This window comes from Stegodyphus dumicola, chromosome 8, assembly GCF_044657685.1.
Source record: "Stegodyphus dumicola isolate Sdum_Otavi_A_Nest chromosome 8, ASM4465768v1".
NCBI classification, from domain to species: Eukaryota; Metazoa; Arthropoda; class Arachnida; order Araneae; family Eresidae; genus Stegodyphus; species Stegodyphus dumicola.
Genome location: NC_140775.1, coordinates 90,598,935 through 90,623,064, shown reverse-complemented (window position 1 = coordinate 90,623,064; position 24,130 = coordinate 90,598,935). Strand labels below are relative to the sequence as shown.

The following is a 24,130-nucleotide window of genomic DNA, read 5'->3' as shown; positions in this document are numbered from 1 at the left end:
ATATATTACTGCAAAGAAAGCCACTAAGGAATGTCCAATTTCAGAATTACAGTTTGTATTATCTGCAGTAAAACAAAAAACTCTTTATCTATTCTAGTTTCGAATTGTTTTGAGTATTTTTCAAACATTGGAATATTCCATCTGCCCTTTCATCTGAATTCGTAAAAAAGTCAATTATATAGTTCTTTGTATCAAATTCCATGTTAAAATATTGAACACACATTTGAAATATTAAAATGTTTCTTTTACTTGAAGGATCAGTTTGAAGACAAAAATATAGAGGTCGATCATGATTTTTTTAATTTGACCAAAACTACTTTAAAACATTTTTACCAGATTTATTTGTGACAGTTGCTTCAGATTTTATTCCGCAGATATTTTTGCATCTAGCTACTTTGGCATGTTAGTAAATTTTTGTATTTAATTTTGATTTGCTATCATGCGAGTTGTATTAATGATTATGTTAAACTGCACAGTGTACTTAAGCTGTGCCCGAAGCAACTAATATGACTTGGTAAAATGTAGAATTTTCTTTTATAATAAATTTATCAATTAAAGAACTGGATAACATAGTGCTTTTATTTTTATGACAGTCTGATTGTGTATGCAGTTTATTGTTTTTAATATGTCTGTATATCTGTTTAATGTTTTTGTTACTATCTTAATTGATCCTTTTTTCTCCTTTTATTATTTTTCTTAGGAGATCCTATCAGTCTATTTAGAGAAGTTGTTTTATTGACAGATGATCGTAATTTACGAGTAAAGGCCCTAGCACATCATGTACCTGTCAGAGATCTGCTTTCTTTCCTTCAGTGGGCCAACTCTTGAAGGATCCCTTACTTTATCTGAAGAGAGCTGTTCTTAATTTAGCTCCATTTGAGGAGCTGAGCCACCGTGGAGGTAGCCGTTGAGAGGCAGCAATAGCCATTGCTATCTTGCGGTGTTGTGCCATTCACTAATGAGGTCAGCTGTGTGGAGCCAGGCAGTACAAATTTTAAAGAAATGCTTGACTACATTTTTTATATCATATCATGTACTTCAGTTTAAGTGGAGGATCTTAGTACTTTTTCAGCAGGAATATTAAAAGCAACTTCTACCTGTGACTGAATTTTTTTAAGATATTGATCATATATCAATGACATTCCTTTTTTGTTAATTTAATTTTTGTATTAAAGGATTTTTTTTTTTTTTTCTTCATAACATAATAGTGAAAGTTGTTATGTATGCAATTATAGGCTTGCAGTACTTGTATCTTATATGTTTGTTTCTTTTCTTTTTTATTATTAAAACGTTTATGTTAGGCAAAATTTAAAATATTTAATTACCTTTATTATATGAGTATAAACTGATTATTATTGTACTCTACTAACCAGGGCTGTGGAGTTGGTAGAGAAAATAACCGACTCACTCCCTCATATATATATGTAAATATATACACATGGGTTACAGCTTATTTTTTCAATATAAAAGAAGTGATAAATGCTACAGAAAAAAATTATCATAGCAAATTATTTATATTAATTAGCATTTATTATGAAATGTTATTTTTAAGAAACAGTATGGCTTAGGCAAGATCTTCTTTGTTGAAAGACCAATGATCCAATTTGATAAACTTCAGAACTGAGAAGAGTCTTTCCACACTGACTTGAGCAGGAGGAAAAGCTGTTACTTTTCAGGCTACCTCTTTTAAATTTTCAAGATAGATTTTTTTAAGATTTTCTAAAAGAGGTGTCTTGCAAGACCAATCACATTTCTCTATTTCTTCTAAGGCCGTGTAGAAATCTTGTTTGTGTTTTTTCATTTTTATATCTAAAGGCTCTTGGTTGTTTATTTTCATTCGCTTTGCCTTAGCCTTTTCAATATTATCCAAAAATATTTCTCAAAATCTAATTCATCATTGGATGAGAATGATAGACTCAGTTGCAGTGTCTGCAGTTTGACTGTCCTGTTTCGAATTCTCCAATTGTTCTGAGAATAATTTCGTTCTTAATGAAAGTTCATAGGTGGCTTTCTTTGCCTTTTTAATTTGTTCGTCATCCAAGAAAAATCGGTGTTTCGGATCTCCATATGTTGAACCTAGCAAGATTGTCTAGCAAACTAGTTTCTCTTCTTCATTGAAGAAATGATTCCTTCTGCAATAAATCCTCCATTTCAGAAAGGACAAGCATGCCATTCTTCCATTCTTGCCTCCTGTTAATTCTTCAGATTGCAGCTTTTTTTTGTGGCTATATACAATGTAGAAAGAAGAGTTTCCAATTCTGTAAGATCATTCCACAGTATTTTGATTAGTGAAACATTAGGGTTATCTACATCTTCTACAAAAGTTCTTAATTCTAAAAACCTCTTTATCATCAAATGTGTACTTCCTTATCGTGTTTCTTGATCAATACTTGCTCCTTTTTCTGCTTGCTTCCTAAGAATGACATCAATTTTGGGAGTTCTTGCTGATATTGCTGCTCACATAAATTTACCAGTGAGATTTGTAACCAAATGAATCAGTTTAATCACTAATGGCAAATACCAAATCCACCCTCCTGCCTTATATTTATTAATATGTCAATTAAATAGAAAATAACTATTTATTAATGTATATAGTTCATAAATAAAAGTAATAACTCAGCTTGTCATTAATTTTCTTCAATTCATTTTAATTTCATTTCAAATTTAAACTGTCCAACAAAAACTGGAATATGAGTCATCCTCTTTTTAGCAACTCCAGCTTCAACTCCTTTTACCCCAAAATCTGCCCGACTTCGATTACGACCCCCACTCCACAGCCCTGCTACTAACAGTAAACTTTTCAACAGTTAATGGTTGGTCACCTGTTTAAAATACTTTTCATGAAAATATCTGTGATGTGATTACCAGATGTAGAACAAAATAATGTAAAAGTCCCCTAAAAATGAAATTTAAGTCCTAAAAAATTAATTTCTTAACAAGTTTAAAAAATTTGGTTAGTATAAAATTATAAGAATTAAATCTGTATATGTACTTAACACAAATAGTTATCTAATTTTATTTTCCTTTTAAATGCTTTTAACTAATGATTTGCTGATTTAGATAAGTATACTTATCTAATTCTTAACTTATGAGAAACTATCATTGTTAGAATTAGTATCAAATTAAAATAAAATAGCTATTGTGTTTTGTTGGTTGAAGTTTTATCTATGATGCTGAAAATGCTGCATCAGAACTGATATTTTCTTTTGATAAAATATCTCAGTCAGATCTGACCTGAATTTAGTTAGGCAAAACAAAGTTGATGTTCAATATTTTATTAATTGTTCTTTTAATTATTCTGTAATGCCCAAATACTAATGATATTTTAAACTTCATGAATTTTTATCAAGTATTATCTATTTTCTAGTCAAAACACATACCAAAGATACAGCAAAGGGAAAATAAAACTGTAGCGTTAACGTTAATAATTTTATTAAGTATCAGGTGATCAGCCAATAAAAAATAGTTAAAACTCTACTACTGTTTGCCATCAACCACAAATTAAAGTTTTTTTTTTAATTTTTTTAAATTTTATTTATTATATATATATATAAAGTCGTACATCCAGTATTTAAGTTTTAAAGTTCTTACTTTCATGTATCTTGTATTTTTTTCATGTCTATCTCTCAGTTCTTGGGAAATTTTGATTCACGGGCAAAGTGAATTGAAAAATAAAACACTCTTTCATTTAGTCTATATTGCAATTTCTCATTGTCAATTGTTTTCCTATATGTTTTTGATAAATAAATTGATACGAACAAAGCTCGTAATAGAACTTCTTATGTTGTTAAGCAAAAAGTTGTTGTTATGAGTAGTTCCTGTAATGAAAGTGGTTTTAGTATATTCATTTTAATTGCAGACACTGGCCATTTTAATGGAATGGTAACTTTTATGAGTGGTCATTGTAATGAGTGTTGTCCCATACCATAAATATGGAATTGTTAATGAGTATTATAAAGTTATGCCTCCATTATAGAGATTTTTTGAATATATCTGGTAATTGAATATTAGTATCTAATTACATAGATGAAAATTAATGTGATTTAAAGTTGTGTTAAGATTACTTTAAAAAAAAGTTAGTTAAGTGAAAAAAGAGTGATTTAACTATTGAATTTTCTTATTTAATTGTAGCAAATATGCCCAGATATTAAAATTTTTAGCCTTCATTATGATAAATGTGGCCTTTAGTTGCAATGGTAATTCACAAATCTAGCGAGTTTTAACTTTTTTTGGGGGGAGTGTAATCTTTTAGATATGTGAAGATAGTTTGTAAGAAGATGCAAACAATTTTTATTTAATAAATTTATTAAAAACTAATGGTGTGTTACTTTTATCATATTTTTGATGGAAGTACGATAAAATTAAGTGCTTCATTAACAGTTTTTTTTTTTTTTTTTTTTTTTTGTTAATATTTTAAATATTGTTCTTATGCATAGTTTCCCAGTGTGGACATTATTGCACGCAAGTGATGATGAAGAGATCAGGGAAAGACAGCATTACGAGGCTGATGAGCAGTTAGGGGATACTGAAAAGGAAGGGAACAGTAGAAAAATATTTAGAAAATTTTGTTGTTCGAATACTTTTGAAATAAATATTTAAACATTATCTTGTTATACAAGATTACAAATATGCATCTTTACAAGAATCATAACAATTGACCCTTTATAATCTTGTCTCAAGTTGTATATAGTGTAATTTTTCTATTTAAGGAGACTGGAACGGAACAAACTATCAGTCTAGTATTATGAAAACATAAAGATTAATCAATATTTCCAGTGATATCTAGCATGTTCATCATTACCATTCTGTATCTGTATTATATGATGAATTTTAAGTATTAGTTTTGATGCAGTATGAAGGCAATAAATAACCTAAAAATTTTCATGTGCTTTCAGTCAGTGTCTGTAGATTATGTTTGAAAAACATCTAATATATCATTGTTACTAAGGGACTGAAATTTCGGTAGGCCGTTGAGCAAAATAAAATTCAGAAAAGCTGAAGCGAGCCAAAGGGTTGAGAAAAATTTTTCCAATTACACAAATATATATCTTGAAATATGTTCATACAGTTGAAATAAAAGGAGTCAAAGTATAAATTGAATGGGTCATTTTGGAATTATAATCAGGGATATGTCTTACCTCTGGCCTTTTGTAGAATTTTAGGGTTTCAGAGTTAAATTTTAGCCACTGAGGGTTAAAATGAATCAGAACATTATTTTTAGAATTGCATATTTAATTAAGCTAAATTTAGAGACTTGAAAAATTGTTGTATCTGATCTTTGTGAGCGACAGGAAATGGTAAAAGATAAAAATATGATTTGGTGTATAATTTTATAAGTGAATATAAATATTTACATTATAGTCAAAATATAAATTCCATCATATTAAAACAGAATACTGTTTATTTATTTATTTTTTGACTGTTACAGCTACTGATAACAGTTTTGTTTTCAGTCTGGTATTTTAAAAGATTTTTCTGAAATATATCTTTCTTGATCTTTTTCAGAATTATTATTTTTGACTATATTTCAAAATTTTTATTTTTATGAAAAGTTTAATTTTTCAAAATTTTTAAAGCACATTCTATATTATAAAAAAGCTCTATTGCAAGAGTTATACTGGATCAGACTACCCTTAACTAATATCACACTGTTATAATATTAATATTTCTATAAATGCATAGTGTATATATTTTTTTAACAAATGTATGGCAAGCTTTTATTTTGTGTTTTTTCTTATAAATTGAAAACAGAATATATTTATATATATATATATATTTAAAAAATGGTCTAGATTTGTGAAGTTTTCCTAAAACCCTGTCTGTCTCTCTTTCTCTCTCTTTCAATAGTATATGTAATAATTTGAAGTGAAAAAAAAATATTTTTCTACAAGTTGGAAATAAGCAATTAAATAGGAAAAAAAAAAAAAAAAAAAAAAAAGATTATTCATTAGAAATTTTACATGAAATTCATTTAGCATATTTATTGAAGTGCGTAAATCATTCCTAAATTTGTGAGTTTTTGTATTTGGTGGTAATAGACTTTGGATTGAAATGAAATGTGAAATATTGTTGAAATACATTTTTTAAGCATAAAATGAAAATATGCAAAAATTCTGTTATTTCATATAGTATGTATATCTTCAGAGGAAACTAAAGAGTTTTTAATGTGAATAGTTAACTATAAATATATATAATTATAAAATTTAATATTAGTTTTATTCTTTCCATTTATAAAATGTAAAGTGTATTATGAGAAACCTTACAGCAAACTTAAAACTTTTAACATGTTATTTTATATATATGCTCTTGATAGTAGTATGGAATTTAATTTTGAAATTATCATATAATTTTTTTTTTAAATGAAGTAAACTTTTTATAGATTTTCATAATTCAGAGTTGTATCTTCATTAGGCATGCAAAATTAGAGACTTCACTTGTGTTCACTCTAGTGCCATGGTATGTTTTGTCTTTAACTGTCCTATGGCACATGTGCTTTGAAAGTGAAATTTTTTAGCTGATACAGCAGTTAAATTTAAGCTTGATATTTCAGATGAATTTACTAGAATTGCCTTAGAAATCAATCATTGAAAAAGGCAAAGGTACATAACTTTAAAAATAGAAAACTGTTGCACAAATGTAGCTGTACAATTTCAGTTATGTGTTTTATGTGTTTATGAAAGGCAGTACAGAAAAATTCTGATAATCTTTTTAAAGTTTTCTTTGAGATTAACTCATGATTATTATTTTTATGGTTTTATTTTAGCATTTTTGTGATAATTCTAGCCCATGCTCATCCCTTTATTATGTGACGACAAATCTGAAACACTGTTTCTCAAACTCTTCTCAAACTTGAATCATCATATTTTTGTTTGAACATTTTTTATAACATTGTATCCTTTTTGTATGATGTATACATCATCATATATATATATGTAAGATAAAAATTATATATCATATATATATAGTATATGTAAGATAAAAATATGTAAATCAAAATTATAATTTAAGCTAACGGTAAAACATTAATTCTCCCTCTCTGTTCTAAAATTCATAATAACTTCTCTTGATTGTGTCATTTTTTACCTTTCCTTTTTGCATGGCCTACGCAGTGCTGATGATGTAATAATTGTGAACTAAAACTTTTAACTCAAACCGAAACCTTTTCTCTTCATGTGCTTCCATCTTAACTACACACTTCAGCTTTTGTCTCTGCTCTGCTTGGACATAATTTCGCTATGCTGCTTCCTATTGCAATAATATAAAAAAATGTAAATGTTCTTGAACAGGCACAGCGAGAGTACCAAGCAAACAAATATCAGTTGGCCACAAATATCAATTGCAAATAAAAATGGAGTTAAAGCTGCCTCGACTACCAAGTTTCTTAGATGTTACAATCTCAACATGTTAGCATACTACGCAATCACAATTCTTCCTCTTCAATATGGATCTAAGTACACATCAACAGTGTTCTGGCTTTTCCTTGCTATTATTATTATATATATATATTATTCAAATATACCATAATTAATAAATTTATTTATTGAATTAATTATTTAAAAAATTTCTTTGCAAAGAATTGTCCGTTTAATATAAATCTGATAATCAACATATTTTAGGACCAAAGCTTGTGTGAGTAAGAGAATTTTATAGATTATAGGTCATGTCAAACATAAGAAATAAAAAGGGAATACTTTTTCTTCATTAAATGTGGAATAATTTGCACCTAAATAACCAAATGAAAGGTTTGTATACCAAACTATGCGAATTATTTAATCAAAATTTGGTATATGCAAAACTGTTGTATGTTTATTAATATATATCACAGTTAGGAGGAAAAGGGTTAAATACTGTGAAAATCTTATTTTGTTGGAAGATCATATTCTTCCCTGAGATAACTTCAAAAGTAATTATTAGGCTGTTAAATGCAAGTGTGGGGGAAGTCTGTTTATGAAAACTCCATCAGTATGATTTTCCCTAAATGAAGTTCTTACTTTTAATTCTACTTTTAATACATTTAGTTCTTACTTTTAATGCATTTGCACATGTGAAGTTAGATTAATAACATTAAATTTACCAAAAGTGCTAGAAAGGAAATTCTGTGCAAGAATTACTTTTAAGAATCTTTATTACTAATGATAAATAAGCTTGCTTGTTGCATGCAGTGTAAGCAAACCATTTACAAGGTGCATTTAATTCAGTGTTTGAAAAATGTGAATAAATATATGCTTGTTACATATAATCACATAAAGTCAAAACTAGCTTTTTCTTTTTTTTTTTTTTTTTTTTTTTAAGGGGCATCTGAAGATGTATCCAGAAGTAATAATTTATTTATATAGAAAAATGTAAATTCTGGATGAGTGTTCAGTATGAAGAGAGCTTGATAACATGTATGCATAAAATGCTAACTATTTCAATAATATTATCTTATTATTGAAGTAGTTATTCATATTTTCAGTCAAAATATGTCATAAATGAAGCATATTTTTATTAAAAGGTGTATTTGCATATACAGTGTATATCGTATTATTAAAGTTACTATGCTGAGTTGGATAAAAATCCAAATTTTGTGTGTTTACATTCAAAAATGAGGTATAAATTACAAATATTCATAGATTGTCAGAACTGTATACTAATAAGTAACAAAATATTTTAATTTCTTTAAAAGAGAATTATTACATATGCATAAACACACAGTCACAAAATTGTAATAGTTATACACTGCAAAAATACTGTTGTAGTATTTTTATATTTAATGAAAGTGATAAATGAGCTTGGTGAAAGGTTAATAGCACATCAATATTATGATTAAGATTTGTTTGTATAAGTAATACATCACCATATTTCAACTATTTATAAATGATTTCTTTCCCCTTAAAAAAAGTTGATGAAATACCACTAAAGTTTCCAAGATGACCATTTTTAATACTTCCATGCTAGATCTAATACTTTTTATAAAGATTTTGCATTCTAGTATGTGTGTATGTACTATTAGATCTGGTCAGAGGTAGAGCTGCGGTTTTCAGCATTCGAGGACATTTGAAGATTTTGTGCCTTCTGTTTGCCAGAATGCAATGGGGAACATTAATTTTTCACCCCGGGATGCTGCATCTAGGGATGAATGGCCTTTGCCCCTCCCCAGCTGTACCACTGAATGTAGTACTTTTTTATTTCAGCATAATAACTATGAAAATAATCTGAGAGAGTTAGATATCTGAATTTATACCACACCTAAAAGAAGGTATTTAACAAACCTATCTCTTAAATGAAGCATGTTGTCTCTTTTAATATTCAGTGTATTTAAATATTTTAAATTTAAATTGCTACTTTTAATTTCTAATTTTAGCAGTTGGAAATAAAATGAAAATGATCATGCAATCTTAATGTTAATCCAGTTGAAAAATACAGCCAACATTATTCAGTTTGTAGACACAAAAAATATATGTTTATAGGCAGTCTATTCTGAAGTGGGTTTTGATTTGGGTGAAGTTCCAAAAATACATTTAAGGATATAATACTTATCAAATTCTGAACTATGTTACCAAAACATTAATTTCAGACATTCTGTATTAAAAAGATTAGCAATGCTGATATGTGCATTCTTATTACATTACAAACACTGTTTACTTTGAATTTTCCAAATTTAAGCAAATAACTACTAAGATCTTGGTGGAGGGTGGTATTTATTTTGGGCTGCAGAAGATAGAAAACAATCAAGAATTTCAGTTCTTAGAGATAAATTACTTAAATGGAAATTGTTATAGGAAAACAAGTGTAGTAATTGTAACACTATTAGCTAAAAATGTGCTCCGCCTTCTTTAAACCCAGCAGCAATTATAAGGTTATTTTACAGCATCATAATTGAATAAAAAGTTTTCTTAAAAAATGACTTGTTTAATAAAAAAATAACATTCATGAGCAAAAAATAAGGAATAACTGTCTTGATGTTTTAAGAGCTATTTAATTGAACAAAATCCTCTAAAAATAAGGAATAACTGTCTTTGGTGTTTTTTTTTTTTTTTTTAATATAAGAATATAGAGTGTTACTTCAGCATATGACTTTAATTCATTCTATCACTGAGCTTGTAAGCTGAACTGCTGTTATGCTGAAAAATAGTTTCCTATTGAAATATGCTTAATATCATTAATCCATTCCAGCATCCTGAATAACTATCTCAATCTTCTTGTTATGTTTTTAAATAAGAATTAATTCATTGTGTTTTAATGGAAACCTCTTAAAACATAATACAAACATATGAATGGAATAAAATACTTGGAATGTACACTTTGGCTTCTAGCAGTGCCGCAAATGTTCCAAAAAACTCCTCCACTGCCTTCATTTTTTAGCTTGCTGCTTCACCATGGCTGGCAACTGAGTGAATTCCAATTTGTCTACTTAACTTTCCTAACTAGCCATGACTTACATTGAATGTCTCTTCATATTTATTGTTTGAAGTGCCTGAAGTCATCTCCAGCAAAATGATGTGTATAACTGAGACTTCTTTACAGATGATTACCTCAGTCATAATATTTCCTTTGAAGTGCTTCTCCTTCAGCCACACCAGCAGCAGTTTCTCCATGTCTTCATTTAAAGAAACTGCTGATGTTGTTAGAGTTTCAACATTGCTGATATAGTTTTGATATTGTTGTAATGTCCTTGCTATAACATTCATTGCCTCCTTCTATTTCTACAACCAGTATCTTACATATTGTAGAAGTACTGCACTCATACTGCTAGGCCAAGTTGATTACATGCACACCTTGCTCATTTTTATCAGTGTTTTCATGATTTAATTCTAGAGACATCATTCACTTCTTCACATAACTCATTATGCTAGGACTCATTATTATAAATATATCCTAATAATAATTATAGATCTATATTGATATTAGTTATAAATATATCTTAATAATAATAATTCCAAAATAACTGTACAAAGACATGAATGTGAGAAAGAAAGCATGAAATTTATAGAGATGCTTCTAGTGCAAGGTAACTATATGAACTGAACAAACTTGCTCTTTGCTTTTTTTACAGTGAATCTTTCACTTGGGCTCGTGTCCCGATTTTTACTCATTTCCAGATGAAAAAAATTTGCCCAGGTACTGGCTGCTATCCAGATATACCATACCACTATATATATTTAGTTTATTAAATAAAAGAAAGCATTTGTATGTAAATTGGATATGAAATAACTATAATATCTGTATGTAATTGAAAAGTTTCATAACTAAAAAGTAAGCTTTGTAGATGAGTACAGAAAGGTGAATCTTGACATTCTTTCTTTTTTGTAATTGTTGGACATGTTAATTTAGCAGTCTTATGTTGAGTAAATCTCTGAATCTGAATCAGTTATGACCTTCCAACGGGAATCATCACCTTTAATTGAATGGCCAGATCTTTGCACATTTTTGAGTGAAAAATCACCAGAACAATATTTGGCAAACCGATTTTGATACTGCCTTTCTTTTGAAGGCCTCATTACCCTATATGGCACATGTATGTTTGCTTGCAATGCATTTCTTCCTTGTCGGAAGTAATACAGTAAAATATGTTTGAAATGTGCATTTTGTTCTTCCATATTCAAATTGGGATAAAAGTGGCACTAGATAACTAATCTATATAATTGTCTTACTAATTAAGGGTGGAAGTTCTAACAACAAGGAAACAGTATAGGTTATGTGCTTTGAACATGCTGACAAAATAAAAGACTGCTCAAATCGTCTGTTGACAAAATCTGCAATCATTTAATTGCATCATATAAATATGAAGTTATTGGAAACAAAGATAAAAAAGCTGTGATTGTCTTGTCAAAGTTATTAGAAAAGACTTGTGTAAGAGTTAAAATTAAACTTTAATCAGAACAAAATTTTAAAAAATTAAAAAAATAACATATTAAAACTTACAAATTAATTTAGTTTTTGTGATCAGTTCCTGATTCCTGTAACTGATTTAAAAAAATACAAATTTTAAGGTTTAAGTTAAAAAAAAACTGTTTCATGTTGTGTAGAGCTAGTTACAGATATTACAATGAAGTGATTTTTTTCGGCCAGATTACACAATTAGCTTTGGTATAAATAAATGCAGTACAACTCCAATTATCCGAATCAATTGGGACCGAACTTCATTCGGATAATTTGACATTTTCTGAAGGAAGGGTCTACATACACTTCAATTAATTACTGTATATTAAAAATGGGAGAAAAAAACTACTTTTAAAGAAAAAGAGGTTTTCATTCATTAAAATGAAAATAAATAACATTACGTATGTGTTATGTAGCACACTATTCCGTACTTACAAGTACTGAAAGTCATTTCTTGCTGAACATCTCGGTCAAAGTAAGCTGTTTGACTGTCATCATCTGCTTTCGGGCAGCCAAGTCCTGCATCCGCTTGACAATAAGAAGTTGCATGTGGTCACGCTCGGTTTGATGCTCCATCGAATGCTGATCATTTGCGGTTAAAGTCATAAATTATAAAGAAAGGAAAACATGGGGTTGCAAGAAACAGAAAAACACAACTCCGAAACACACAAACTTTCCACAACTCCGATGCACATAGTTGCAAGAAACTATGTGCATCGGAGTTGTGGAAAAACATGGGGGGCCGCTTAGACATCTTACTTCTGCGCATTCAGTTTTATAAGGAAAATATAAAGAAACTGAATGCACTCTGAGACTGTGACTCATCATCCCAGTAATCTTTGCACTGTGCCTACAGTAGCTTTGCGTAGAGAAGGCCAGTAGCATGCATAGGCGAATTATTTATTTTATTTGGTTAATTATTTATATTATTTGGCAAATCCCAGTACATTTCCATCTTAAATTCTGAAAGTGATTTGGATAATCAGAGATTTGGATAGCCGGAGTTCGGATAATTGAGGTGGTACTGTATATATTGTTTTAAGTTTTTCTTTAATCCTGTGAATAGTTCAAGAAAATTTTATGCATAAATAAATTGGTAATTATTAATTATGAAGTATATTATGATAACAAGTATTAGGAATGGCTGTTTTGAAATATGCATATGCAGATTTATTTTTAATAAGATAATTATAAATAATATAATAATTTTTGCTTTGGAAATTCAAGGTGTGAATTTAATTGAGAAAAATATGCATTAAATATTGAGACCATACACTCCAGCTAATAAACATGTTGATCAGGTCGGAGGTTTGTTGCTTGCCAAATATCATTTAACAGTTATGGATATTTTTGAACAAGTTCTTGTATCATTTAGATTCTGCTAAGCAATTTTGAAAAATTATTGTGGCATGTCACTTTATTCCAAAGTGTTGAAATTTTCCCCCAAAACAGCATGTTCAAATGATCAAAAAGATGCTTTCTCGATACGAAATCCTTTTTAAAAGGCATTTTTACCTGTGATCAAACGTGGATCTAATTTTTGGTTACAGAAACAGCTCAATAAGAAGACCGCATTACAGTTGGTCAAAAACCAAGATAATGTTTCCAGGCAAGGCTCAAGGTCAGTTTTCCTGGTGAGTTTTTACTACCTAGTAAAATTAGTAACAAAAAATACTATTTGAGTGTTTTGCAGTGTATGTGTGCATAAAATATGATCTGAATTGTGACAGGATAAATCACGGATTTTGAACCATGATAATGCATTTGATAAGAGTGCATTTTTTGTTCTTGCAGTTTTGCTATAAAAAAATAATAATTTTCCTATTCAGCTGATGTTTATTAATATTCTAAAAAAGTTTCTTATATAGCTGATTTTGCTGGCTCTGATTTTTTTTTTTTTTTTTTTTTTTTTTTTTTAACTGATGTGATATTGACTCTTTCTTATATCCTAGGTTAAAATTGCTACTTTCTGATCACCATTTTTTGTTTATTGGTACATAAAAAAATCATTGTGAGTGATTAGTCTTGAAGAGATTTCATGAAAGCAACATTAAAACATGATTAAAGAACTGGGAAAAAACAGTTATAAGCGCATTGCAATCAAAATCCAATTACTTCGAAGGAGATCTAATAAATATTGACCAATAAATTGAAATCTTGTGGTTATTGATCACGGTAGTATTGTACATTCAAGCAAATAAATTAATATGCTTCTTTTTAAAAAAATAAAATTTCATTAATTTATGACCTTTGTTGTTGTTGTTGTTGTATTGTTTTCATTATTACATGAAAACAATAAATTCTTTATAATGCCAGAAATTTGCCCTTCCATATAAAATTTCGCTTTGTAAATTATTTTTTCATTAGTTTACAGTCATTATGCTTATATGCATTATATTGCTATATGTAAAATAATTTCTTCACATAGTCATTGATCAGCAGATCGAAAAATATGAAATGCAGCATTTTAAAAAGAATTGTAACAAATTATATTTTATGTAAGATAGTCAATGATACCAAACTCCGATTTTAACCCCAATGGTAAACATTAAGGCACTTTGCAAGAATTATGTTGAAATTTATTACAAGCATAAGAAAAAGCCTGTGAGAAAAGAAAGTATTTTCTGTTATTTTGTTAAGATAATTTTGATTAATTGTATTTTGATTTTATTCATTCTGTTCCTGAGTTATGTAGTTTGAACAAAACTTGATATGTTGTGTATTTAACACAAGGCATTTGAGTACACTGTCCTCTATTTAGCACAGTTTTATTAAATAATCATAAGTTAGAATAACTATGAAGTCTTTATATAAGGAGTTTGCTTAACTCAAATAGAATTCTTTGTTATGGGACTGATTTAATCAAAATAGTAAATTAGGTATTAAAAATATTTATTGCTTGTTATTTATATGGTCATTCGAAATAATGCTAGATCAACAGAGAGTATGTCTGCAAAGAAGCCAGTTAATGAAATTATTTCTGCTATTTTATAAAGATAATTTGTGGCATTAAGTTATATTGTGAACAGATTGTAATTGGAAGTTTATCATATTACATATAGTTTAATTGAGTTGTAATTTACTACATGTGGATATTAAGATAATCTGATATCTATTGAGCACACATTGCCCTTTGATATCTTTTTGATTTATTAAAAAAAGTACTTTTTAAGTAATGAAGACAGAAAATGTGCAAGTACAATGAAACTAATTTTGGGTTATTTTGACAGTAAACATGGAAGTAGTATAAAACTGATTTTGGGTTATTTTAACATGTATATTAAAAAAATAAAAATTGGCAAATAGTAATGATTCAGAAATTTACTGCATTTATTTGGCGTATGCTGTATTAGCACATGCAGAAATGTAATCTTTGAAATTATCTATTCGTTAAAAGAATATAATAAACTGAAATTGAGTTGGCCATTCTAATTTGATTTTTAGTAAGAAAATTGTTATTAACTGAAAAGATGCATCCTTTTAAGTTCAAGTAAATTTAATAATAGAAAGTACATTCCTCAGCTGTTCTAAGCTCATTGTCCTTCTGCCATTTTTCCCAAAAATAGGTAGCTTCAAAAGATGAAAGCCCAATATTAATCATAACCATCAGATTTCAGTTCCTTTAATTATCTGTTTCAGGTAAATTTAATTCCTGTTGAAGGAAATTCTTTTCTAGTATTATAGAATTTTTTTAACACCTTGGGCAGCATTAAAATCGGAGTTGTTTTAGCTGCTGCCAAAGAGCCTATCTAACATGCCTTTTCCTATTTTGCAGGGGAAAAGAAACATGCTTAAAAAATACCTTTTTTTTTAATCATGTTGGTTTTGAAAAAACTTAAGAGATATATTACATCTTTAAGATATTTTATTTTAAGTTTTCCTAAAGTGAGAGTGGATGGGTATTTATTTCACATCAGATCTTCTCTATTTGAACATTTGACTATGACAGTAGAATATCAATACCCCATTTTTCAGGAAAAATGATTCAGCCAGAAAACTGCTACACTTAAATAAGTAACCTTGTAAATAAATTACATTTTAACTTTTTGACATTGCCTTTTGCTCCTTGGCTGCAATTTTGCCACAACTGAAATTATGATTTTTCTATACTTTTTTTTTTCTCACTGTCCAGGTCTCTTCAACTTTATACAAAGGAAAATGCCTTACATTTATGCAAAGCTTCTTAAGTAAAGTGAAGCTGAATGTTATTCCATGTTTATTCTTACTTTCTTTGTCTTCTTACTCCATACTCCTTGTAAATTCAAACTGAAAATTCAGAACTGTATATGAGTTTTCAGAAAAATTTTTACTTAAAAAAAGGGGGATATTTCTTGAGAAGTATTATTTACAGTTTTTATAGTGATATATTTGTAAGGAAGTTAGGTATTCAGGGAACTATGTTCTGAAAATCATTTTTGTTCCAGTTTTTCATGATTAGTAATATCTGAATATTTGTAGATATTTTGGTATAAAAATAATTATGCATAAAATGTCTTTTACCTGAAATAAGCTAAAAATTCCTTAAAGAATCAAAATGATTCTATCATTCAAGTATGCTTTTTATTTAAGATAAGTGATATCTGAATTTTTTAACCCTTGTAAAAGTTGAATAGGTGGAAGTAGTATTATATATGTTATATTGTCTAATTATTATTGTGAATCTGATTTAAAAATATAGATTTATTTCCCAAAATCTTGTGTAAGGAATGCCGAGTATTATTAAAATATTAGTAATAAAATCCTTTTCTAGTAATTCAGGTTAGAACTCATCTAATTTGTAACTGGAAAACAATCTGGCTTTGAAAAATTGTAAAAAATATGTTGTACTTGAATGCATATTTTTTACTTATAAAGCATCTTTATGCAATGAATCTTTTTAGTAAAATGTAAATATGTCACTTTGTGTATAGTATGATTGAATATTTACTCTATATTTTGTTTAGCTGTTGTACAGAAATATTTTGTTATATGAAATGTAAATATTTGCTAATATTGAAACTGGTGATTAGAATTTATAACTATGGTATGTAAATTTGTTTCTTTTATGTAAAAGTTATGAACTTGGATTTTTTTTTTTTTTTTTTTTGTCTTGACTGTTATTTTACTTTATAATTTTATTCCTATCTTAATCTCTGTGGTGTGTCAAATTTCTACTAGAATTAAGAAGCTGTTTTTAAACAGTAAAAGGCATTTGTTGGTTGTTAAAAAATGTGAATTCACAAATGTTACTTTTGTGAAATGATATGCTTGCATATTTAAAGTGATTGGAAAGGAAATATTTATGTATTTGTCTATCAGTTTACATTTGTAAACTTTGTTTATTCTTTGACTTTATATGGAATTACTTGTTGTGCACTATTTTATTGATGATATTTAGACTGTTGAAGTTATCACATGTAATAACAGTGTGTCTATGTCAGGGTGTTTGAATGCTAAAAGATTAATGGTAGTGTTAGGTAAATTATTCCTAAAGTTAATGTAACAAACAAACTATGAGGCCTTTAGGAAGTTTGTGTATTTTTTTAAATATTTATATAGATTACTGCAAAATAATTATGTTACTTCATTTTTGTATGAGAAAGGCTGTAAGTTTATTCAGAGACTAAACAACTGTGATGTCATTCCAGGCTAGCTAACTTGTTGTTATTTATATGTATGTGATGTCAATTATATATTTATGTAAATTATATCTGTGATTTATTTATTTGTATTTTGTCTTAAGCAGTGGCTTTAAGTTAATTTTAATGCATGTCTGATTTTCAGGATGTTCCCTAATTACGGGGCTTGTTTGCTTTTTGTGAGAAGTTTTTGTTAATTAATAATTTAGAAAAGCAGTGCAAATGACTGTCTTGTGCCATTTCTTCCAGTAATGTTACATCATTGTATTAAATATTGTTATTAATTTCTTCCATACCTCGTATTTAGCATATTATTGAAAAGGGATATTTCCAAGATGCATAGATTTTTTTCCCCTGCTGTTTATTTTGTCAAAATATATGCATTCATTGTTATAGCAAATGAAATAGCCTTCATTCTTAGGAAATGAATCATGGCCTTAAGTGCAAGAACTTTTTTTAAATGAACTTTGTAATTTTACAAACTTATGCAATATACAGTGTAGGAAGTTTTACTGTGATCATAAATATTCCAAAAGTATTTGGTGTAAACAAGAAATCTGTATGTTGAATTTTAAGGTTAACCATACTAATGTCTGAAATTTTTAATCTTTATGGGTGCTGGAATTCACCACTTAAAAAAAACCGTGTGCATAATTTAACATTTCCCAAACTGCATTTTGAAGTTCATTATTGTTTCAGATGATGTCATTTAAAATACCATTTTAAAAGGTATTTGATATTCTTAAAATATGCTAATTTAAAATCTGTATAAGTAAAGGAAATTTGTGTAGTATTTAAAATATATATGTATTGTTTATCCTTGACATTTAAGACAGCAAAGCTATATTTATCTGTGGAAAATAAGATTTGAACATTCTTATAACATTGGCTAGAAAGTAAGATTTACTATCAATAATTATATATTTTCTGTGATTTGCTCTTAACTTGGTACTGAGAAATAAATATCAATACATAACAATTATTATATTTGCATTATCACAGAAATTTAATTACTTGTTCATGAAAAGCAGAATAATGTAATAGTTAATGTGAGATCTAATTTAATATTCTTTAAGATAGTTCATAGTGTAAAATAAACTGAACAATTGTTTTATCATTTGAAAGTAATTAAGAATTTAAGATTTCGTATTTCATGCTGCAGTAATATGGTTGCAATCTGTTAATAGTGTAGTACATTGTGTAAAATAATTGTTTTAATGAGACATTTCTCCTATTAATGTCTATCTCATCATTCTTTATTTAAAGTTAGGTAATAAGTTTTCAATAGATTAATTTATTTTGCTGAGATGCTTTAACCAAGTACATAAATAAAGCTACAAGTGTTGTATAGATATGAGTGTCCTGTTGTGCACAATTAAATAGTTCAATTCAAGTTAGAATGCTTTCATTCAAAATAAGATGGCACTTGTTCTAGAATATAAACAGTATTATTTTCATGCCATCCTTCTGTTTTTTTTTGGGGGGGTATGCAGTATTCGGCTTAATAGTGTGAATAACAACACTGCTTTATGCTATAGTAAACAGTCTGAAGTTTGCCTTCAAACATAATTCAGTGATCACTGTAAATAATATAATAATTTAATTTTGCAGTTTTTAAATTTCTTTATTCAGTAATAAATTACCTGGAGGCAATCTCATTTCTTGCATAAGATATAGTTTAGGTTAATGATTAGTTCACATCAATTTCATATCTTAAATTTTATAAAACTTTTCATTTAAAATTTTTGTAATCGTATATGAGGGTCTCAATTTAATTTCGAGTTAAAATCTAGGACTTTCCAACTTGCATTAAATTATTAAATTTTTTGAATTCAGGAAAAGCTGTATCTATAGCATCACATTCTTTGATATGATTGTTCTTTTCGGTGTGCATGAATTTAGCATGACAAAGCAGTTACTAATTGTGCTTTCTTTAACAGCATCCCATGCGAGATATAGATCATTTATAGCTGTCAGCAGAGTAATTTCGTCGTTTTCAACACAATCTAAATAAAAAATGATTTGTTGTAAGTCTCTTAAGTAATCTATGTAAGATTCTCGATGACTTTTTTATGCATTGGTTATAGCTTTGCAGTTGTGTTTGGTGGCAAATATTCAACCTGTATACTCAGTTCTGGAAGTTTATTATGGCAGATGGTGTTATTCACAAATAAGAGAATTTTTCACTTTTCCTTCGAAAACTGCTTATCTATTCCTTTTAATCAGTTACTGAAAGAGTTAGGTCTCGTGTCATCCATGCTTTTGTATTGGATACATAATCAACTGGAAGTTTTCGAATTCATTTAAAATACTGTGGACCCTTGGACTTTCCAATCATTAATAATTTAAACCTTTCGCTTCCATCCATATTAGTACAAACTAAAGCTGTGTACTGTTTAACCTCCTACACAAGCATTCCCTTTAAAATGTAATGTCTTGTTTGGCAAGAGTTTATAAAAAAATGCAGTTTTGTCCGCATTAAAGGTACCTTTTATCAGGTAAGTAGAGAAACATGGTAGCAGTTCCTGCCAAAATTAGCGCATACATCTTCGTTTACATCAGAGTTTTGGCCTTACACAGTTTGATAAAAAATATTGTGTCTTGACTTACAGTGAGAAAAACCATCCATCATTGCATTTAAAATCTTCAATACACATTCGACTTGCCAGTTTATCCACCTTTGCCTGTAATAGGGGTCCATTTATCGGAAAATTTCGAGATCTAGCTTCCTGGACACTACCGGATTTACGTATAAGCTACACAAGCTATGGCTCAGAACCCCCACTTTATTGTGGGGGTCTCTCTAATAAAAATTAAAATATAGTGTAAGTAGTATTAAAATTTATTATAAGAGACTTATAAAGGGCTCCATAACTAAAATACATTAGGGCCTTATCAAGTCTAAATCTGGCTCTGCTTCTGGAACCATTGCAGTAGAGCTTTTTCTAGGTCTTCTCGGGATGCATTTCCTTTCTCTAGCAAATTTAGAAGGTTTTTCCCATGATTCCTTGATAAAATTGATTACTTGTTTTTCAAATAAGTTGACAAGACATTTTTTTTTAATTCCATAGTCAGCTTAATAGTCAGCAGTGTTAATATAACTTTTCTTTTTTACATTCACCATTCTCTACTTTCTCCAAAGTTAGAGTTTTGTACTTTCCATGTGTGGACATCCTAAATTTTTACACGTTGTACCACCCAGTGAGAAAGAAAAACTAGAGCACATTATGAATTATAACTGATGAAGCTCTCTAGAATGTGTAGTATAGACTGGTTTTTCTGAAATTCTAAGAAAAGTGATAACAAAGAAGCAAATAAATCTCCCCCTATCCTGACCCATTCATAAAGGAATCTGAATGAATACAATCAAACAGGTTAGGCCAGGGAGCTTTGTCTCTTAATCACTGATAAGAGGTGAACAGTAGAACAATAGACATTAACATTTAACAGAAATGCAATAGTCTAGGAATGCAGGCTTGTGCCTTTTTACATAGAAAAGAAATGCAGATGATTTTGACACACAAAATAAAAAATACAGCATGTATTTTTGTTAAACAAGGGAAAAAAAAATTTAGTTCGAATTAATGAGATATTTTTAACATTAATTCAAATGCAAGATTTGGAGGGCCTTTGGATTAGTTCAAATTTAACGAGCATCCAATGTACTACATTTAAAATGAATAAAACTTTATAAGATCCATACAGTTAACCTATTCTGCTATTAAGGATGAAAATTAGTTTTTATTATATAGCCTTTCAGTTAATAGATCCTAGCTTAAAACAGCGTGGTTTAATAATATTGTATTTTAAATAAAATAGTTGATGGAAAATTTAATGTCTAACAAGTGAGATAAACCACTTGTTCACTACAAAGACTTGATGAGATCATCAAGTCTTTGTAGTGAAATGTTATGTGTTTCTTTGCATTAAGGGGAGGTTCTTATTAACTGCTTATTTTGTAAATTTTAGACTACAATTATCATTATCATGGAATGGTGCATAAAGGTAAAATATCTTTGTATATAATTTAAACAAATTTAAATTTTAACAAACATGTATATACATAAAAAAGCAAATTTAAAGTTAAAATAATTAAAAAATGTGCAAACATATAAAAGATTTAATTTTCGAACTAATCTACAATATCATTTAAATTCAGATACCATAAGTAAATCAAGTGCAAAACCAAACCATGAAAATAAATTCACCAATTTAGAAAATTAAAATTAATCTATATGGATATCATATATATTGGGTGATATGCCAATTTCTAAATTCAAAATCAATTTGTGAAACAATATGAATTAATATATGAAAGTTGATTGATGATTTAAATATTAACCTATGTTATGTTGAATTTCTAAGAATCATGTTTTGTATTATTATGATCCTCCGACTTTATAAGCTACTTTTTTTAACTGTTCAGATGAAATAGAATTAAAAGAGAGAAAGTTAACTCTTGTTTAATATGGTGCCAATATTATTTTTATTTCCAAAAATAAATAAATTAAAAAAAAAAAAAAAAAAAAGATATACTGATCCACAAAGATGGGGAACCATTATAATGGAATTGTGATCTTTGTAATAAAGGAATAAGTTGTTTCCTATTATTTTGATTTTGTGTTCCTTAAATTGGCATTTTTAATCAATTTCTTATTACATAATATTAAAAATATTTTTATATGTTCATTGGATGTCTGATTACTAAGATATATTTAAAAGATGCAAAATTTGTAAATCAGCTAAAAATTCGGTGAATGATTAAGTATAAGATGTAGTTTAATATTTTATATATAATTTTTTTAATCTAGTTATTGCTAAAATTAATTCTAAAAATGTGTTTCAGAATTTGCTGAAAGTAATATAATATGATTTTATTGCTGTTATGAAAAGAAATTTTAAAAATTTGGATAAAGAAACTAATATTTATGTAAATAATTCTTCATTTGAGTATTAATATGAAATCTTAAAACTGTTACGAAGTTATTTCAGAAATTTAGGAATGCAATTTATATAATATGTTGCCTTGCTAATACTCCATTGCTGAAAGCTGTTATATATATCGTGCCTCATCAATAATGAAGCATTGCTGTTAGAATATATATATACATATATTGGGTCATACGGAAAGTTCTGCGGATTTCATATCGGCGCATTTTCTTCTAATTAGTTTGTTACCGTTGTTAAAGAATAATCTTAATTGAAGAGGGTATTTAAATATGGTCATTAATACTTAAGTTGTTTAATTCTTGCATCGATTGTTGTGTAATGTTTTCCTCAATGTAGAGCTAAGAAAGAAGGACACAAAAGTTCATTTTCATCAGGTTTTTTTTTATTATTATTATTTATTTATCTTTTTTTTTTTTTTTTTTTTTTTTTTTTAAAGGAAAAAGTGCTGCTAAAATTTGTGCTACTCATGGACAAAGTGCTGTTTTTGATGATGCAGTTTGAAGGCGGTTTGAGAAGTTTAAGCATGGAAATTCAGCTTTGAAGATAGTATCAGTTTTGGATGAGCATTGAAGTGCTAAAAAGAGCCGTCTCTGAAAATCCGCATTATAGAGTTCGGGAACTATCAGACATTCTAGATATTCCAAAAAGAAAAGAAACAATATGTACTAATTTGAAGAAAATTTGGTATATAGGCTGCTACGACGTATGGGTACCCTATATTTTAACAGAGCAGAATATGCTTGCTCCAGTTTCGGCATGTAAATCTTTGCTGGGAAAACAAAATAAAGGAGCTCCTTTTTTGAAAAGGCTCATTACTGGAAATGAGAAGTGGAAACTGTACGATAAAATAAAAAAGTCATGAAGTAAGCCAGAAAAACCTCCTTTAGTACCACGGAGAATAGGTTGCATTAAAACAAAAAAGTAATGCTTTGTGTATGATGGGTCTATAAAGGAAGTGTCAATTAATAATTGTTGTTGCCAAGTTAGACTGTTTGAAAAAATACTGTGCCCAAATGGGAGTTTTAAAAGCAGAAATCAAAGCAAAGCGCTCAGAACAGACCAATGTTTGACATGCTGTCATCCAAGATGACAATGATCGACCCACATTTCGACCTAAAATTTATTTTGTGTAGTTGAGATGTTTTATGTCACTTACCAGAAAGATGACAAAATGTCAAAACAAAAGAATGCGTATTTGCTTCAATGAAATTTGCTTATGTTTTTTGTACTGAAAAACCGCAGAACTTTTCGGAAGACCCAACATATGTATACCTCAAGAATATTCACGTCATAAATTATTTTCCATATATCTGAAAAGTCGTGAGTGTCAAAATGAATTGATTATTATTTGTTTGTTTATTCACAATTTATAAAAATAGCTGAGTAATTCTGAAGTTGTAATTTTTTCTTTCAGTACCTTTAAGCCATACATAAGTGTAATTTATACATATTTAATACAGCTTATGCTTTTAATGCATTTCAAAGATATTTTTTCTTGCTGTATAGTTTAAGATTTTATTCCCATTGTAAATGCATTTTTTTAATTGTTATTTTAATTTTCTGTGTCTGTCTGTTTTTAGCAAGAATTGAAAACAAATAAATTAAAGCTTTTATAAAAATCTATCATTCCCTTGATTTCAGTGTTCTGTTTTTAGACCAAACTGTGCAAATAGGCAGGATTGACTTTAAGCAAATTAGAA

General features: G+C 28.4%; 1 protein-coding gene across 1 annotated transcript in view; it reads left to right on the top strand.

Moving 5' to 3' along the window:
* Positions 1 to 23,887, top strand: part of LOC118186684 (telomerase-binding protein EST1A-like) — a 94,345-nt gene extending 70,458 nt beyond the window's left edge. The window contains exon 19 of the mRNA XM_035356809.2: positions 701 to 23,887. Coding sequence (XP_035212700.2) covers positions 701 to 828 — 128 coding nt within the window. The 3' untranslated portion in view covers positions 829 to 23,887. The remainder of the gene's footprint in view (positions 1 to 700) is intronic.
* The last annotated feature ends 243 nt before the right edge of the window (positions 23,888 to 24,130 follow it).